Source organism: Haliotis asinina, chromosome 3 (genome assembly GCF_037392515.1).
Source record: "Haliotis asinina isolate JCU_RB_2024 chromosome 3, JCU_Hal_asi_v2, whole genome shotgun sequence".
Classification (NCBI taxonomy): Eukaryota; Metazoa; Mollusca; class Gastropoda; order Lepetellida; family Haliotidae; genus Haliotis; species Haliotis asinina.
The window spans coordinates 72,333,504-72,348,254 of NC_090282.1; the positions used below are offsets into that span (position 1 = coordinate 72,333,504).

The following is a 14,751-nucleotide window of genomic DNA, read 5'->3' on the forward strand; positions in this document are numbered from 1 at the left end:
CAATCCACACAAAGTGAGTGCCATGCATTGACAGTCACTCTACACAGGAACTCCTCGACTATAATGGAGGATTGCTTTTGGAAATCAAATATGGCGTTTGCCAGTCACTACCTACAGGACGTCGCCATGGAGGATGTCGCTGGCATTCACCAGTTTGGGCCAGTTGTTGTTGCACAACAACTAACGGTTCCAAAAAGGCACCGAGTGTCACTCACCCTTTTATCACTTTGAGACCAACACAGTCTACAGAGTATGACTGTTTAGAGTCCATGCACACGTCTTGGGCAAGAGCTAGCATGAGTGATTATGACCATGTACTCATAATGAAGATATTTGTACATGAAGAAAGGTCGCGAATGGTCTTGACTGGAAATCTTGACATACAGTTGCATTATTCACTAGCAAGACACTAGTTGACCTATATATATCATCACGTTCCAGTCAACAAATGCTTCAAGAGAACACAAGTGCGACTGGATGTGATTCCCCCATCGCACAGATAAATATAGAAAGAACAGGACCAAACTATCACTGTTGTAGTTCACAAAGTACTGTACGTACTTAAATGGCAGTCAACAGAATCCAGTGTGGCCTGACCCACCACTGTTTCCATTAGATTTTGTAAGCATAATATGCATGAATCAAAACAAAGGGGAAATATGTAATTTTCTGAATAAAATGATATTTTATACGTATCCTGACTGCTGGTGTCACGCCCTACCAACTGCCCCTCTCATGCATGCTGAATTCACAAAGTGGCAAGCATGGGAGATCATGAGACTGTATTGGCGAGAAAGTGTGGCTTCCGATGAGTGAGTGTATTGTATGTCCACATCAGCTAGAAGGGAACTTCAAGGGGTTTCAAGTGTTCCACTATCTTTGCATAGAGGGAGGAGTTAAGCATAGTAAGCATGAGTCAGGATAAGTATAAAATATAAATTTTATTCAGAAAATTACATTTATCAGAGTATTTTCTCATTTAACCTCTTGAACATCCACATGTTATCAAATTCATATGTTACCAGATAGTGGTAATATTTAGTGTAGTATCACACTGAAATGTAGACTGTTTTCTTTCAGTGAGTTAATAGAACTTGAAGAATACAGTGCTCTAATGATGAATGGTCTCATAGCAGCAGATGCAAAACCTTTCAAGATAAATCAGGTTTCTAACGGCCAGGCTGAGGACCAGCTGAAGAGACTAGCTGACATGGCAGTTAAACTCGGACTGACTGGTCTCCGCACTGGCAGCATGAGGCAGGCGATGTCACGCTGGATATGTCACCTTCTTGGAAAATTCCCATCTGACCTCAGACACAGTCAGCTGTTCTGCTACTATAGGCGGCAGCTCATGATAGCTTTGTTTGGAGTCTTTGGATCCGCAATATCACATGAGGTGAGGAAGAAAAAGTATTTTAGAGAAAAATTGAGATTTTTTCATGTGAGATTGTTTATGAAGGTCATTTTATGTCATGTTCAGGAAATAAACCAAAGACTAGGTGATTTCCTTGAATGCTACTTGTGTGTCATATACTCCTGTTGATGGGATGGTGGGGTAGTCTAGTATTTAAAGCCTTTGCTCATCATGCCGAAGATCCGGGTTTGATTCCCCATATGGGTACCAGATGTGAGACCCATTTCTTTTGTCCCATGCTGTGATATTGCTGGAAAATTGCTAAAAGAGGCATAAAACCAAAGTCACTCACTTATTAACCCTGCTGATGTTGATACATTCTTCACTTGCAGTTCATTGTGAACCCTTTACATCAGCTTATTGTGATCGACCTTCAAGGTCAACCACCAAAACCAGGGGAGACAACCAGGATGGATGTTGAGCAGGACAGGAGGGATAAACAGAAGAGACCAGGAATATCACAGAAGCGAAAAAGGTATTTAGTATATGTGCTTATATCCTATGTTTGAAAAAGACCAGTACCAAGAAGTAATGTGCATATTCTTAGGTAAATTATGTAGTAACATCTGACCAACAATATAGAACTAAGGTGCTGGCTGGCCAAGTTGTGCAATTATGTTATGTCCTCTTATCATTGGTTGAAACTAAGATTAAAGATTCAGCCTCATTTTGATCTTTGCTTCATCAGATCCATGACCCTCATGGAACTGCGACTGTCATGTGTACAACACATAACGAAAAATAATGTGTATACTGTGGAGTTATAATGTGGGGGAGACTTAAAGCCTGTGATGTATGTCCACAGGAAGCCATCAGATGATGACGAGGGCAACCTGGAGAAGCAGTCCTCCACCTTCAAACAGGCCATGCAGAAACTGAGGATGTCTGTCATCAACAGGAAGGTAATGTCACCATTCAGGCAGTTCCCATGTATATTGTACATACTGCAACGTCCAGTGTGATACTTTCTCGATTTCATGTATGTATTACCCTTGAGCTATGTCATTTTGTTGAGCTTGACTGATATGTTTTGAAATAGTTATCCAGTGAAATAGTGGTTCTTTCATGATTGCATTTGTATGTCACATACCATTTCACATGAACTGGAAGCTGAAGAAAAACATTTATGTACTTTTACGTTTGTGGTGTTAGTTTGTATGGCCGATTGGACAAAGGTGACACCTGATTGTCTTGGAAAGGATGTTGATGCCGAGCAACACATTTACCTGTGGGTTTTACAGAGATGCCCACCACTCCGATGTTGAAGGAGTTACTTTGATTTTCAAAATGTACAATCCACTCTCCGATTTATCTATACAAAAACTATACATGTAGAATGTTTGGAAGAATTTAGATAAATAGCCATGTAAAAAGGTTCCTTTGACTGAACTATTTTCTGGTTTAGTATGTCCAGTTATTGCATGTTTCTATGCTAAATCCAAAGATTTTCACAGGGGAGATGCCACCAATCTCACACAGTGCCCCAGCTCACACCTTCAGGGCTAAGGGATTGCTAGTAGCAAGTCATTACTCCAGTCTCATTTGGTTCAGGGTTGGCATCCCCGCTTTTATATTACAGTCTTAGAAAAAGTCTGGATGAGGAAGTCTGAAGCAGACTGAGAATAATTGGATGAATAGAAATGTGGGAACTGATTGTCGTGACTCCTTGCTTATGTGTTGCACTTTTTTAGCATCAAATCAATCGTCAACTTGCTGATGTCTGCTCATAGCAATTCTCATTTGATAGTTACCTTGACATCAATCTGTCACATTTCCCCATGTTTCAGACATGGTTCACTGCTCAAGTTGGAGACAAGATTAGTTTCTGAGTGTGTGGAAATAATATAAATAGGTATTCAAATATCGAATAGAAATAATGATAATTGTTGAAAAAAAGAAAATTGTCACAATTGATTTTCGATGAATCGAACCAAATCATTGGAGCCCTCGATGAATTTTAGCACCATTCAGATATAATGATTCAAATGTAATGTACTGTCAACAGTAACAATCAGCATGTGTCTGCCTTTTTAGACTGAATGATTTAGAATTTGATTTTGAATAACATACTGTGACAGATAAACTTCAAGGCTATTCCTATAGTTTTAATATGTGCACTTTATCAAGAATGTATATTCATTTTAATAACTTCGATGATTTTATACAACAGTCGAACCCCGTTCTCAATAGGTGCTGTAACATGTAAAGCGATCTTAGGACGATAAGAATCCGGCAGCCTAATGCTGACCCTGTCTTTATGAAAGTCAGAGCAGGATCCGCTGACATGGCATGAATGTTGCCTACCCGCCTGCCTAATGTTACCGCCACAAGAAAGGCAGCCTTCCGAGTTAACAGCTAGAGAGAAAGAGACCACAGCTCGTGAAAAAGAGGACTGGACAGCCAATCAAAAACGATTGACAAGTCCCAGGGGGGACTAATCTGCCGGACAGTCAGACGGATCCTATCCACACCTGCTAGAAAGCACTGCACAAGAGGGTGCTGCCCCAAGAGAGCACTGTCAACAGGAATATGGAAAGCTGAAATAGCTGTGGAATAGCCTCAGATAGTAGACGCGGCTAAGCCGGTCTCTAGCCAAAACTGTGAAAATTCCAGTACTTCAACAAAGTTGAAGAAAAGGGATCAAGAATCCCTCTGTCGACACACCAGTGCAAATAACGGGCCCATCTACCCTCATACTGAACATTTGTCGAATCCCTCCGCGAAGCCAGAATTGTGTCTTCAACTGGTGCAGGAATTCCGCTTGCCTGGAGGTGACCCCTGACAGTGGCCAAGCCACCCATTGAATCCTGGGTTTCGGGTGCAGCGCTCGGTTCTGGGATATCAAGTCCGGTCGAAAGGGTAATAGGACAGGAGGCATTGCCAGAAACCTGAGCAACACCAGAAACCAGCTTTGAGACGACCAAAGAGGAGCAAGAGGCACTAACAGTCGAGCTGGTTGGGTGGACTGCGAGAGGACCTTGGAAACCAGTGGTACAGGTGGGAACGCCCACAATACCCTGCCTGTCCAATCGAGCTGGAAAGCGTCCTGGGCGATGGCTCTCGGATCCGGTATCTGAGAGCAAAACACCGGAATCTGGTTCGTCCCCCAGAGGAAAACGGATCCACCTGGAACGACCCGAAAAACCGGGAGATAGTCTCGAATATCTAGTGATGCAACATCTGCTCGAGCGGGGCCAGAACACGTCGAGAGAGCGCGTCTGCTCGAACATTGTCCACCCCCGGGAGATACACGGGACACACCCGCACGTTGAACTGGTCGCACCATAGCAGAAACTGCCATGCCTCATGAAGGAGGGACGGAGACACCATACCGCCCTGTTTCAGGATATAAGTCATTGCCGTCTGGTTGTCCATCTCCAAACGCACCACACAGCCGCGGACCGTCTCCTGAAAGTGTCGGAATACTAGCCGGACAGCTCTCAATTCTAGCACATTGATGCGCAGGTGCATGTCGTTCTGTGACCACTGGCCTGAAACTGATTGACTGCCCAGTACACCCCCCTCCCACCCTGTGAGGGAGGCGTCTGTCTGACTTGAGAGATCTGGTGAGGGAGTGTCCAGGGGCAGTCTCCTTCCTTAACACTGTCCACCAACGTAAATGAGGAAGTAACCATCCAGAAGTGTGGAGAATAGTCTCGTAACTCGTAAGGAATGAGACCACATCTGAGCCAAGGCGTACTCAATGTGTTGCATCCTCAACCATGCTCTCCAAACAATGTCCACTGTCACCGCCATGTTGCCTAGCAACTGGAGCCAAGTCCTAGCTGAGGCCGAGGGGGACTCGAGAAATTGTGAAACAACTCTATGAACTTTGGAGATTCGATCCGGAGATAGGGAGACCAGGCCTCACGCTGTCTCGAATCGTGCACCTAAGAAGATCAGATCCTGTGTGGGAACTAGTTCTGATTTTCTAAGATTGATAATCCAACCCAGCTTGGTGAGAATGCACATGACAGCGAACGTCGCGTCTCGACTCAAGTGGGCGGCAAGTGCCCAAAGAAGCCAGTCGTCCAGGTACGGATGACAGCACCTGCCCTGTTACCTGGCCACTTGCGCTGGGATTAGCATAAGTTTGGTGAACACCCTTAGGAGCTGTAGCGATGCCGAAGGGAAGCACCCGAAATTGATAGCATACCCCGTCAAAGGAAACAGGAGGTACTTCCTGAACTGGGGATGCATGGGAACGTGCAGATACGCATCCTTGAGGTCGATGGACGTAAGCTAATCGCCTTTTTCTACAGATGAGATCACTGACCGTAGTGTCTCCATCTTGAATGAAGGGACCTGCAACATTTTGTTCAGACCTTTCAGATTTAGAATAGGTCTGAACCCTCCATCCTTTTTTGAGACCAGGAAATAATTGTAATAAATGTTCCTGTCCCCTCGGAACCACCTCGATGGTCGCCATGTCGCCATAATGACTGGACCTCGGCGTGGAGCACCTGGGCTTTCTCTGGAACTACCGGCACTGGAGTGCAACGGATTCCGGAAAAGAGAGGTGGAAGTCACACAAAGTTACATTTTATCATTGAAAAGGTCTTCCTTATGCCTTCCTAATAGTGCCCGTGTGTGAAAAAGGAACCATACATACAGAGTTTGAAGTCTTCTCACTCATATCTCAGTCGTAAGCTCACTGTACTTGAGTGTTTGTATGGATGTCTGTCTTGTATGACGACAGTATGAAATGTGAGGTACGAGGTAGACGGTAGAGTTACCTGCTCATGGCTGTTAGGGGGCCCAGGTAGGGGCCCTGTAGGGGTGGTCTCACTAGAAAAAAACAAGTTTTTTGTTTTGTAAAATATTTATTCAATATTGTTACAACTGTTGTAGGAATTTTAAAATGGACATTTTAATACCATATATGTACCCCAAGGAGGACTTCTTCTGAAAAAGAATTCAAGGCTATTCCTATAGTTTTAATATATGCACTTCAAGAATGTATATTCATTTTAATAACTTCGATGATTTTATACAAAAGTCGAGCCCAGTTTACTCGGACCCCACATATCCGGAAACCCCAGCTGCCGGATGATTTTTATGTGAAATGAAACTTCCATTCAGTAATTGTACTCGCATAACCGGACCCCGCGCTTCAGGACCCTGACAGCAAATTTTCAAATCATTCCCATTGATTTTCATTGAAAAATGATCCAATTATCCAGACTAAAAGATCTGTGCACACGTGCATGTGTATGTGTCTCATCAATACCAATCACTGCACGACTATGTGATTTCATTCTTAATCTATCGGAAGGCATTTGATGTGAATTGATTAATTAGCCATCAAAACACTAGGGACGCATGTCACGCAGCTTGTTCATTAGGATTTTGAGGGTGTGACAACATCTCATCAGTAATGAACACGCATGTTAAGTAGGATTACGGTTAACAACGCTGTTGTTAACAACAAGACTTATAAATCAACCTCTACTATCTGTCGCAATGCAAGTTAAAAAAAATAGCCTGCCACATGACCCAGTCCCAATGTTTACTCTCTGCCGACAGCATAAGTTTGACGCAATGTCATGTTTTCAGGGCTTTCAAAAATAAAAAAAAGAATAAGCAATTAGGAAAATAGAGACTTTTTGTCATCAATTTACTTGAAGCTTCACACGCCACATGATTCTGTCCGAGACTTGTAACTTGTAACTTGCGTTCCACCTTCCATAAATTATCGATATACGTAGATGTTATGATGATTCACTGTTACGACTATTGACTGTTGATTTATTCATATACATACATGACAAATTTTTCTCTTTTTGCTTTCACTTAATTTTCACGGTTTGCCTGTTTGATCCAGTTAACCGGATGTCTCGCTATCCGGATGATTTTCCAGTGAAACCAGAACATCCGGATAAACTTGGCTTGAATGTATTTTGATTTCAGTAAGTTGATTTTCTGCTGCAGACGGACTACATGTCATGTCTGAAGATCATACAGACAGTGATTGAGCTGGCGGCAAGGGGAATTGTCCACTGTCAGAATACAAGAGGGGAGGACAGGTAATGATCTGATAAAACTTACATGTGGCCTAACTTCAGTTACTTTTTGCAGTAATTGTAACTACCAGTTCAGTATTGACAAACTTTATGGCAGTGTATGAAGTAAGCCAAAAACCCAGCCAGACATCAGGGCTTGTAACTTCAAAATTTTACCAGCACAAAAAGAGGATTTAACCAGACCAGATCTGGTGAATTTACCCAGAGAAATGGAACTTCTAAACTTTTTACCAGACCTTCGCAATGATCCTTAGTAAGTTTTGATCATCCATCAGAATTTCAGCCCATCTTCGGCAGTCGAACTGGCCTTTCTTCATACACTGTTTATGGATAGCAACTTCTTTTATACCTAAGTGCAATGTTTTGGTACAAATTCTTGTATCATTATCCATCTCTGTATCAAAACGTTGTTTTAGAAATAAAAGAAGTTGTTCTCTGTGAAGTTGGTCAATATTGTATTTTCCAAGTTCTAAATTGCAACTGTTCATTGACAACACAGAAATATGAAAAGTAGTTGTTCATGTTATGTAAAAGGTGATTCACCTGGGTTATTTATTTTGGGGCTCTAGGGGTCCATGTGTCCTGCAGACGTGGTTAAGCAAGCAGCTCCTGCGTCAGTTTTACGATGTCTGGGCGGAGTACTTGTTTCAGGACAAAACCAACCAGTCTACAGCCAGCATCAACAGAGGCATCAAGATTATAATCCAGTCTGTGGGAACTCTCTTGGCGCTGCAGGGTGAGACAATAGTAGCCCTATGACTGGAACGACACTCTTCTTTGTGGGGTTACAAATTCTCCAGATCAGTGTTCGATTTGGTAAATCAACAACTTCATGTATGAAAAGATGTGGATGGTGATGTGAGGTGGAATAGGGTGTAACTTAAGAATGCTCCACTTATATGATGACTAGTGTTTGCCCTAATGCAGAAAACCTGCGTATTTGACTCAAAAATTATTTCAAATGCTCAGTGAATTTGAAAGCTTGCATCATTTTTGACGCAATGCTACTGGACCAGCAATTCAGAAAATCTAACCGTGTAATTTTCTATTATTTAAAAGTTCTTAGTTCATTGTTTGCCAGTTAACTGCTCAGTGCTGATTAAATACCAGGACCCTTATTCTTGAAGCGTTCTTAACCCTAAGAATTCTAAACTTCGCAGCCAATGTGTTAAAAATGGGTTTAAGACGTTCATGTGCCTTCGAACGTTTCGAGAATAGCTAATCTGACCTGCTTTACATTGTTTTCTTTCGTTAATAAACAACCACAGTTGATATCTTGATGAAAGTTCCATGCTGAAGTAGACTCCCAAAAATATGTGCATGACTCCCTCTCATGACCCCGAGGAGTCACGATGACTCCTAAATTTTCATGTCTCGGGCAAACACTATGACGACGTGCATACATGTGTATGTGTGGCTGCTTGCACCAGCCCAGACTTCTGCTGGATTTGCAGTGCTAGCTTACTGAGTTACCATGCCACAGTTAAGAATGAATATCCCACTCACACATTATGCTGACTCAGAGTTGACCATTGTCCTTCTTGAACCAATAATGGTGACTGCAGACATGGTCCAACAAGCACCATATTTAAACGTATGTTGTTACGACTCATCAGGGGAGTGAACCCAGTTGAAACATACAGGTTTCGATAAGTAAGATGATGTTTAACGACCGCTTATGCACTTAAGCAGAAAGTATCATTTTGCATGTTATTTTCATGCCATTTTGAGTTTGTGATACATATATGATTATTTGGTTATTTGAGAATAGTGTTGCAGCCCTGGTATCTATTTATCCCCTGCTGCATGTAAGCAGGGTATATAGTATTACGCTCTGTCTGTCCATCTGTATGAATTGGAATATCTTAAGAACAGTTGACTGGATCCTTTTCATATTTGGTACCTAGGCTCATCACATGATAAGGAAGGTGTCAGTCAGATTTGGTGACCTTGACCTTCATTTGAAGGTCACAAGGGGACTTTAATGTTGTACCATTGTCACTAAAATAATGTCAGTGAGATATCTCAAGAACTGTTCACTGGATTTTCAACACCAAGCTTTATCAAGGGAACGTGCAGGGTTTTGGTGACCTTCACATTATGTTTAAGGTCACAGTGACACTCTTAGGATTTCGGCATGTGAGAAAGCATGTCTAGCAAAAATGCCAACCTCTACGATTTTATCATAGTCGCTACAAATTGTAACTTCAAACTATGCAAGTACGATTCCACTAGAAATCCTGCACTGATTTCAATACCTTTGTGATATGACACATTTAGTTCCTGAAGAAATAATTTAACCACGTGAACATAATATCATTCATTTTTTTCTCAGAATCCATCATGATTTTGTTTATTTAGTTGACTACGAATTTTATGGTCAAACTACTAATTTGGAACATTGAAACTATTATTTGCAACACTTTGGGGTTGGCATCTCTTATCTAGATTGTTAGCAAGATATCTCAAGAACAATTCACTGAATTTTCTTCATAGCCTTTGAAGACTTCCCAAGAAAGTTTTTCAGTAAGGAATTTCTATATTTCATGCAGTAAAACAATGGCTTTTTGGTTCATTTCTGTAAAATTCATTGTTGCATAGGACATTCAGGAAAACTTGATGTCTGTTCTAAGGAATGTGTAACAAGAAATGTGTTTATTTCAGATGCAGTTCTTTCTGACATTGACATTCTGACAGATTTTGCATGGATATTGTCATTGCCATGGTTACCAGTAAGTCCAAAACATGTTTCATTACTACTCCAAGGAATTAAAAAGATGTTATTTATGTCATGACTAACATGAAAATTGAAAATTCTAGCAGATATGTTGGTAGAGTGTTGAAATGTTTTCTATGCATTATGAGAAAACATTTGACTGTTGATTAAGCTATTTTTACTTGAGAGTTCATCACCATCTTTTTGCATGCATTGCTTAATTTGGATTTTTAACATGTAATGTTTCTATGTAATGAGTCATACTGTATCGATCAGATTGGGGTTTCTATTGGGGTTTTGGGTAAGAACAGCAACTTCAGCCCATGCTGGTGTTACTAAGCTGCACAATAGTGCAAGTGCCAGTGCTAAAAGACATCAGTAAATAGCCCATTCAGGTTCATCAGGCCCACACTCGGTTACTCCAGGTGACACATGGAAGTAAAGTCTCTGCCTCTCAAAGGTTTTGCTTTTGATGTGCTGGAATATTGTTTGAACTATTGTGAAACGCCCACTGCAGCTTCGCTTTCATTTTTTCCAGAATGACCTGTCTTGGCAGGACCTGAGGCCAGTCAGGGCCAAGGAGATTGCCCAGCTGAGCAACACTCTATCTGATGTTATTGGTGAGATTTGGAAAGAGGAAAATTGCAATTTTAGATTGCATTGTATAAGCATTTTTCACCTGTCCTTGACATACTTAAACAAAACTTATGATCCCATTAAAATGAGATCATTCCAATAAAAGGTGTGTGGGAGTTCATACCGACTTGTAGACGAGTGAAGTTCAGTGACATCCATGTTTGGGGCTCAAACCAAGAATAAACAAAATAGTGATGGTAACACAAGTTCACTGGTGTTCATTCTGAAAAATACAGTTGCACAGTCAGTATTATCTCATTATAATGTCAAAGTTCCACAACTGGAAACAGAAATAATGTCTGTGGCTACATGGTGTATATTTAAATATGTGCTCTGCCTGCATATTTTGAAAAATTCACTCTCTCAGTTCACAGTAAATGAAATTTGTATTTGTTTGTAATTGTCGAACAAGCTGATGTGATGATTTCATTGTCTCATTATTATGAGACAATTACAAGTCAAGTCAGTAATCTCCTTTCATCCCTTTCTGTACCTGTCTTGGTGTGTTACAGACACAGCGACAGTGTGTGAGAGTCTGCGGGTCCTGTCTCTGCTGCCTAAAGATGTCGCTTCAAAATGGAGGATCCATATATTTACTCAGACTTTCGTAAGTTTTTTATTTATGTTAATGAATGAACTTAACGCAAATCTCAGTATCCAACAATTGTTGGGATGGATGTTTTATTGGTAACAAGCTTCCGTCTTGGCTTCAGGCTGACACCAGTGCGGAGATACGTCTAGCATCGCTTCAGGTTATGCCAGAATTCCTCTTTAACCTTGGACCTAATGGGAACCATCTCATTGCTAACTTCTTGCAGTAAGTAATTTATGTAAGGCTGTAAGTTCTGTCCAAACAAAATATGTAACGTCTTGACACAGATTTACGTTCTAGGTGGTGAATTTTGCCGTGGAAGAAAGTTGTGTCATTTGCTACAGAGATTTCAAGTCACACATGTGATACATGGTCTGTTTTGTTAGCGTCAGTAAACACAGCCAATTCTTTCCTTCAGCCCTCTCATTGGGGACAAACACCAACCAATTGTTGAAACCCTTGCCACAAGTTTAGGGGTCATCACATGTGTTGTCAGTCGGAGAGCAGTCTTGAAGTGGTGAGTGCCATCAGTTTGTACACAGTTACGTTCTTTCCTAAAACTTCTGATGTATAAGAAGTCTCCACAGGGCTTTTACTTCGATTCACAAACATGGGGGTCTTGGGGAATAGGTCATGGCAGGGAGCATGAAGGTCCTAGTGACGTAACTGTAGAAAACTGTATGTTTTTATCATTTCTGTAGAGCCTGGAATAAATCATTGATCATGTGGGCTGATGCTGATGAAATAATACTCTGAAAGAAACAACTAAACACTTAGTCATAGATGTGTTCAGAGCACAGTGAATGATAATATGCATCCCAATAGAGGCAGGGAATTGTTTTTCTGCGTCCATCCTCTACAGTTGTGCCTACTGGATGCACAGTTGCGCATCACATAAAACCCTGTCTCTGTAAAAGTTTTCCACCATGCGCTCCCTGATGGATGGCGTGTAACACAGAGGACTGTGATAGCTGCATGTGATGATAAGGTGGTTGGATACAGAGATAATGAAGTAGGGCTCCTTTCACAAAGCAACCCCTACTAAGGTTAATATAATTCTCATGCTAAACCTGAATTTGTTTCTGGGTTTGTTGGCACCATACACATGGACTCTGCCCAAGTAGTAAACGCCTGAGACTTTTGTCACTACAAGTTTTGTTCCCACATCAAACTGACATGCTTTGATACAGATGAAATATTGTCCAAGGGGGTGTCATGGGCAGATAAAGCCCTCTGAGAGAAGTTGTACACACTCTTGAGAAAGAGGCTGCACACTTCATTTTTACCTGTATTCATGGGTCATACAATAAACTTTCAGGACAAAAGGGTCGATGCACGCTCCTTCAAGCAACCACTGGATCTGCGTATGGGCATCAGACCAACCCTCCTTACATCAACCTCACTCTGGCTTATGTAAAGTGCAGAGGTTGCTCTATGTTTGCTTTGATAGTGAAGTTTGGTTTCCATATAAGGAATAATCATGTTACCATGGTTTCAGTGGTGACTTCTCGCCAGTCTGTGGCCCCCTGTACAAGAGTTTCAGCATCAAGTGCGCTCTGTGTGACGACTTGCAAGGTGAGACACGGGAGGTGGTCTTGTCAGAATAGATTATGTGATAATTGAGTTAAATTGGAACATACAGGTGATATTTGCTTACTTTGTATCAATATAAGTTAGAAAGAGATGGCCATGATAGACCTGAATGTTCTGCAAAGTTTGCATGGCTGTGAATATCAGAGCAAGCACTATAGAATTCGGTGGCCTCACGACAGTCTGCATTAGCTTGGTCATGAGTTGATCAAGTCTTCACTGCTGCATTCAAGTTACGTTTAACTGCTCACCATCTGACCTCCCACTCGCTTGCTCACTTTGACTCACTCACTTTGACTCACTCACACTCACTCACTTATCTACCCACTCACTCAATCACTTGGTCACTCACTCGCTCCCTTACTTCTGTAAGATGCAGGAAAGACAGATGGATGCAGCTCTCAGAAGGAGAGGTCAAAGAGTGTTGACCCGGCTCTGTTCAGTCCGTTCCTGCAGCTCCTCGAGATAGGTGACGTGACTATAAAGAAAGGTAAGACAACCTATGTGTCCTCACTGGATGTTCGTTTTATCACTCAAATGACAAAATACTAATAATTTCTGAATGAAATATGGTGAAACCTTGTTAATCTGGATGGTTGTGTTTCTCAGCAAATTCGTCCAGATTGCTAATAGTTTGGACTACTGAATCAGTCGCTTATAAAACAATGAAAAGCAAGCACAATGATATATTATAGTCACAGCAAAAAGTCTTTCATGGTTGGTTGTAGTCGTTTAACCTTCCTCATTGCATTCATCCCATCAATAATTTTACCGAGTGACATCTCATTGCCGATTGTCTCAAAATATATCACCAGACTTTCCAGGTATTTCTTTGTCTCAGTCGATCTCTACTATCATTTTCGAGAATCAAAATCACTCAGAGTCCAAGTGACTGCATCTGTCTGTCAAAGTGCTTTAAGCAATAGCAAACAGTTATGTTGTCATCCGCGCCTCTGTATTATGGCAGTATCTCACATAGGCTTCTGTCGGGAGCTCCTAATGTCTAATGAAAACAACAACCCTCACTTGACATTTCTGAAAAGTAGACAAGAGCTCATCTACTGTTTATTTTTACTGATTGGTCACAGCCTCCTAGCATCTGTTCCCGGAAGCCAAATTTCTGGATTATCAAGGCAAATTGAATAGGCATAGATTGGTAATAACCTGAAATCCGGATTATCAGTTTCTGGGCTAATGAGGGCTTCACTGTATAGCAATAGAGGTGGTGACATCTGTTCAGAAATTTTACTTTGATGCTGAATGGCTTGTGGGTATTTGTAAAAGTAGCATGCAGAGATAGTATTCATGATTGTGATAAAGAGAAAAAATGTGTTGTACAATGACAAAATGTTTTTGCATTTGCTGTCTGTGTTTTTGTTTTTTCTCATAATACTGCAGTATGCTTCTGTTCGGGATATAACTATAAGAGTGTCTAAGAGTATCCATGTTTTTAGCTTTCATCAAGAGCATTAGACAGATGTTCAGCCACATCAGCATTCGTGTTCACAACCAAATCACAGTGGCAATGTTGAATCAGTGCCTTGGGCTGGTTGAAGACACAGACCACCAAGTTAGGACACGTTTCAGGTGATTCTCATGCAGTTCTCTCTCTTAAACACTGCCAAGATCTTACATTGTAATTTGAATGTTCATAGAGTTAAAAGACTCTAACACCATCATCTCTTAGCTATTTACTTCAACATTTTACAACAAACTGGAAACATTTAAACTTTAAAAATGCCTCACTTTTTAAAATTTTTGTTAGAGTAGCAGACAAATT

At 41.3% G+C, this 14,751-nt stretch overlaps 1 protein-coding gene across 1 annotated transcript in view; it reads left to right on the forward strand.

Annotated features, from left to right (window-relative positions):
• Nucleotides 1-14,751, forward strand: part of LOC137278423 (serine/threonine-protein kinase ATR-like) — an 83,956-nt gene that overhangs the window by 16,372 nt on the left and 52,833 nt on the right. The window contains exons 10-22 of the mRNA XM_067810739.1: nt 1,081-1,396; nt 1,747-1,889; nt 2,220-2,316; nt 7,346-7,440; nt 8,007-8,173; nt 10,102-10,169; nt 10,692-10,773; nt 11,302-11,396; nt 11,503-11,606; nt 11,800-11,898; nt 12,880-12,956; nt 13,345-13,461; nt 14,426-14,558. Coding sequence (XP_067666840.1) covers nt 1,081-1,396; nt 1,747-1,889; nt 2,220-2,316; nt 7,346-7,440; nt 8,007-8,173; nt 10,102-10,169; nt 10,692-10,773; nt 11,302-11,396; nt 11,503-11,606; nt 11,800-11,898; nt 12,880-12,956; nt 13,345-13,461; nt 14,426-14,558 — 1,593 coding nt within the window. The remainder of the gene's footprint in view (nt 1-1,080; nt 1,397-1,746; nt 1,890-2,219; nt 2,317-7,345; nt 7,441-8,006; nt 8,174-10,101; nt 10,170-10,691; nt 10,774-11,301; nt 11,397-11,502; nt 11,607-11,799; nt 11,899-12,879; nt 12,957-13,344; nt 13,462-14,425; nt 14,559-14,751) is intronic.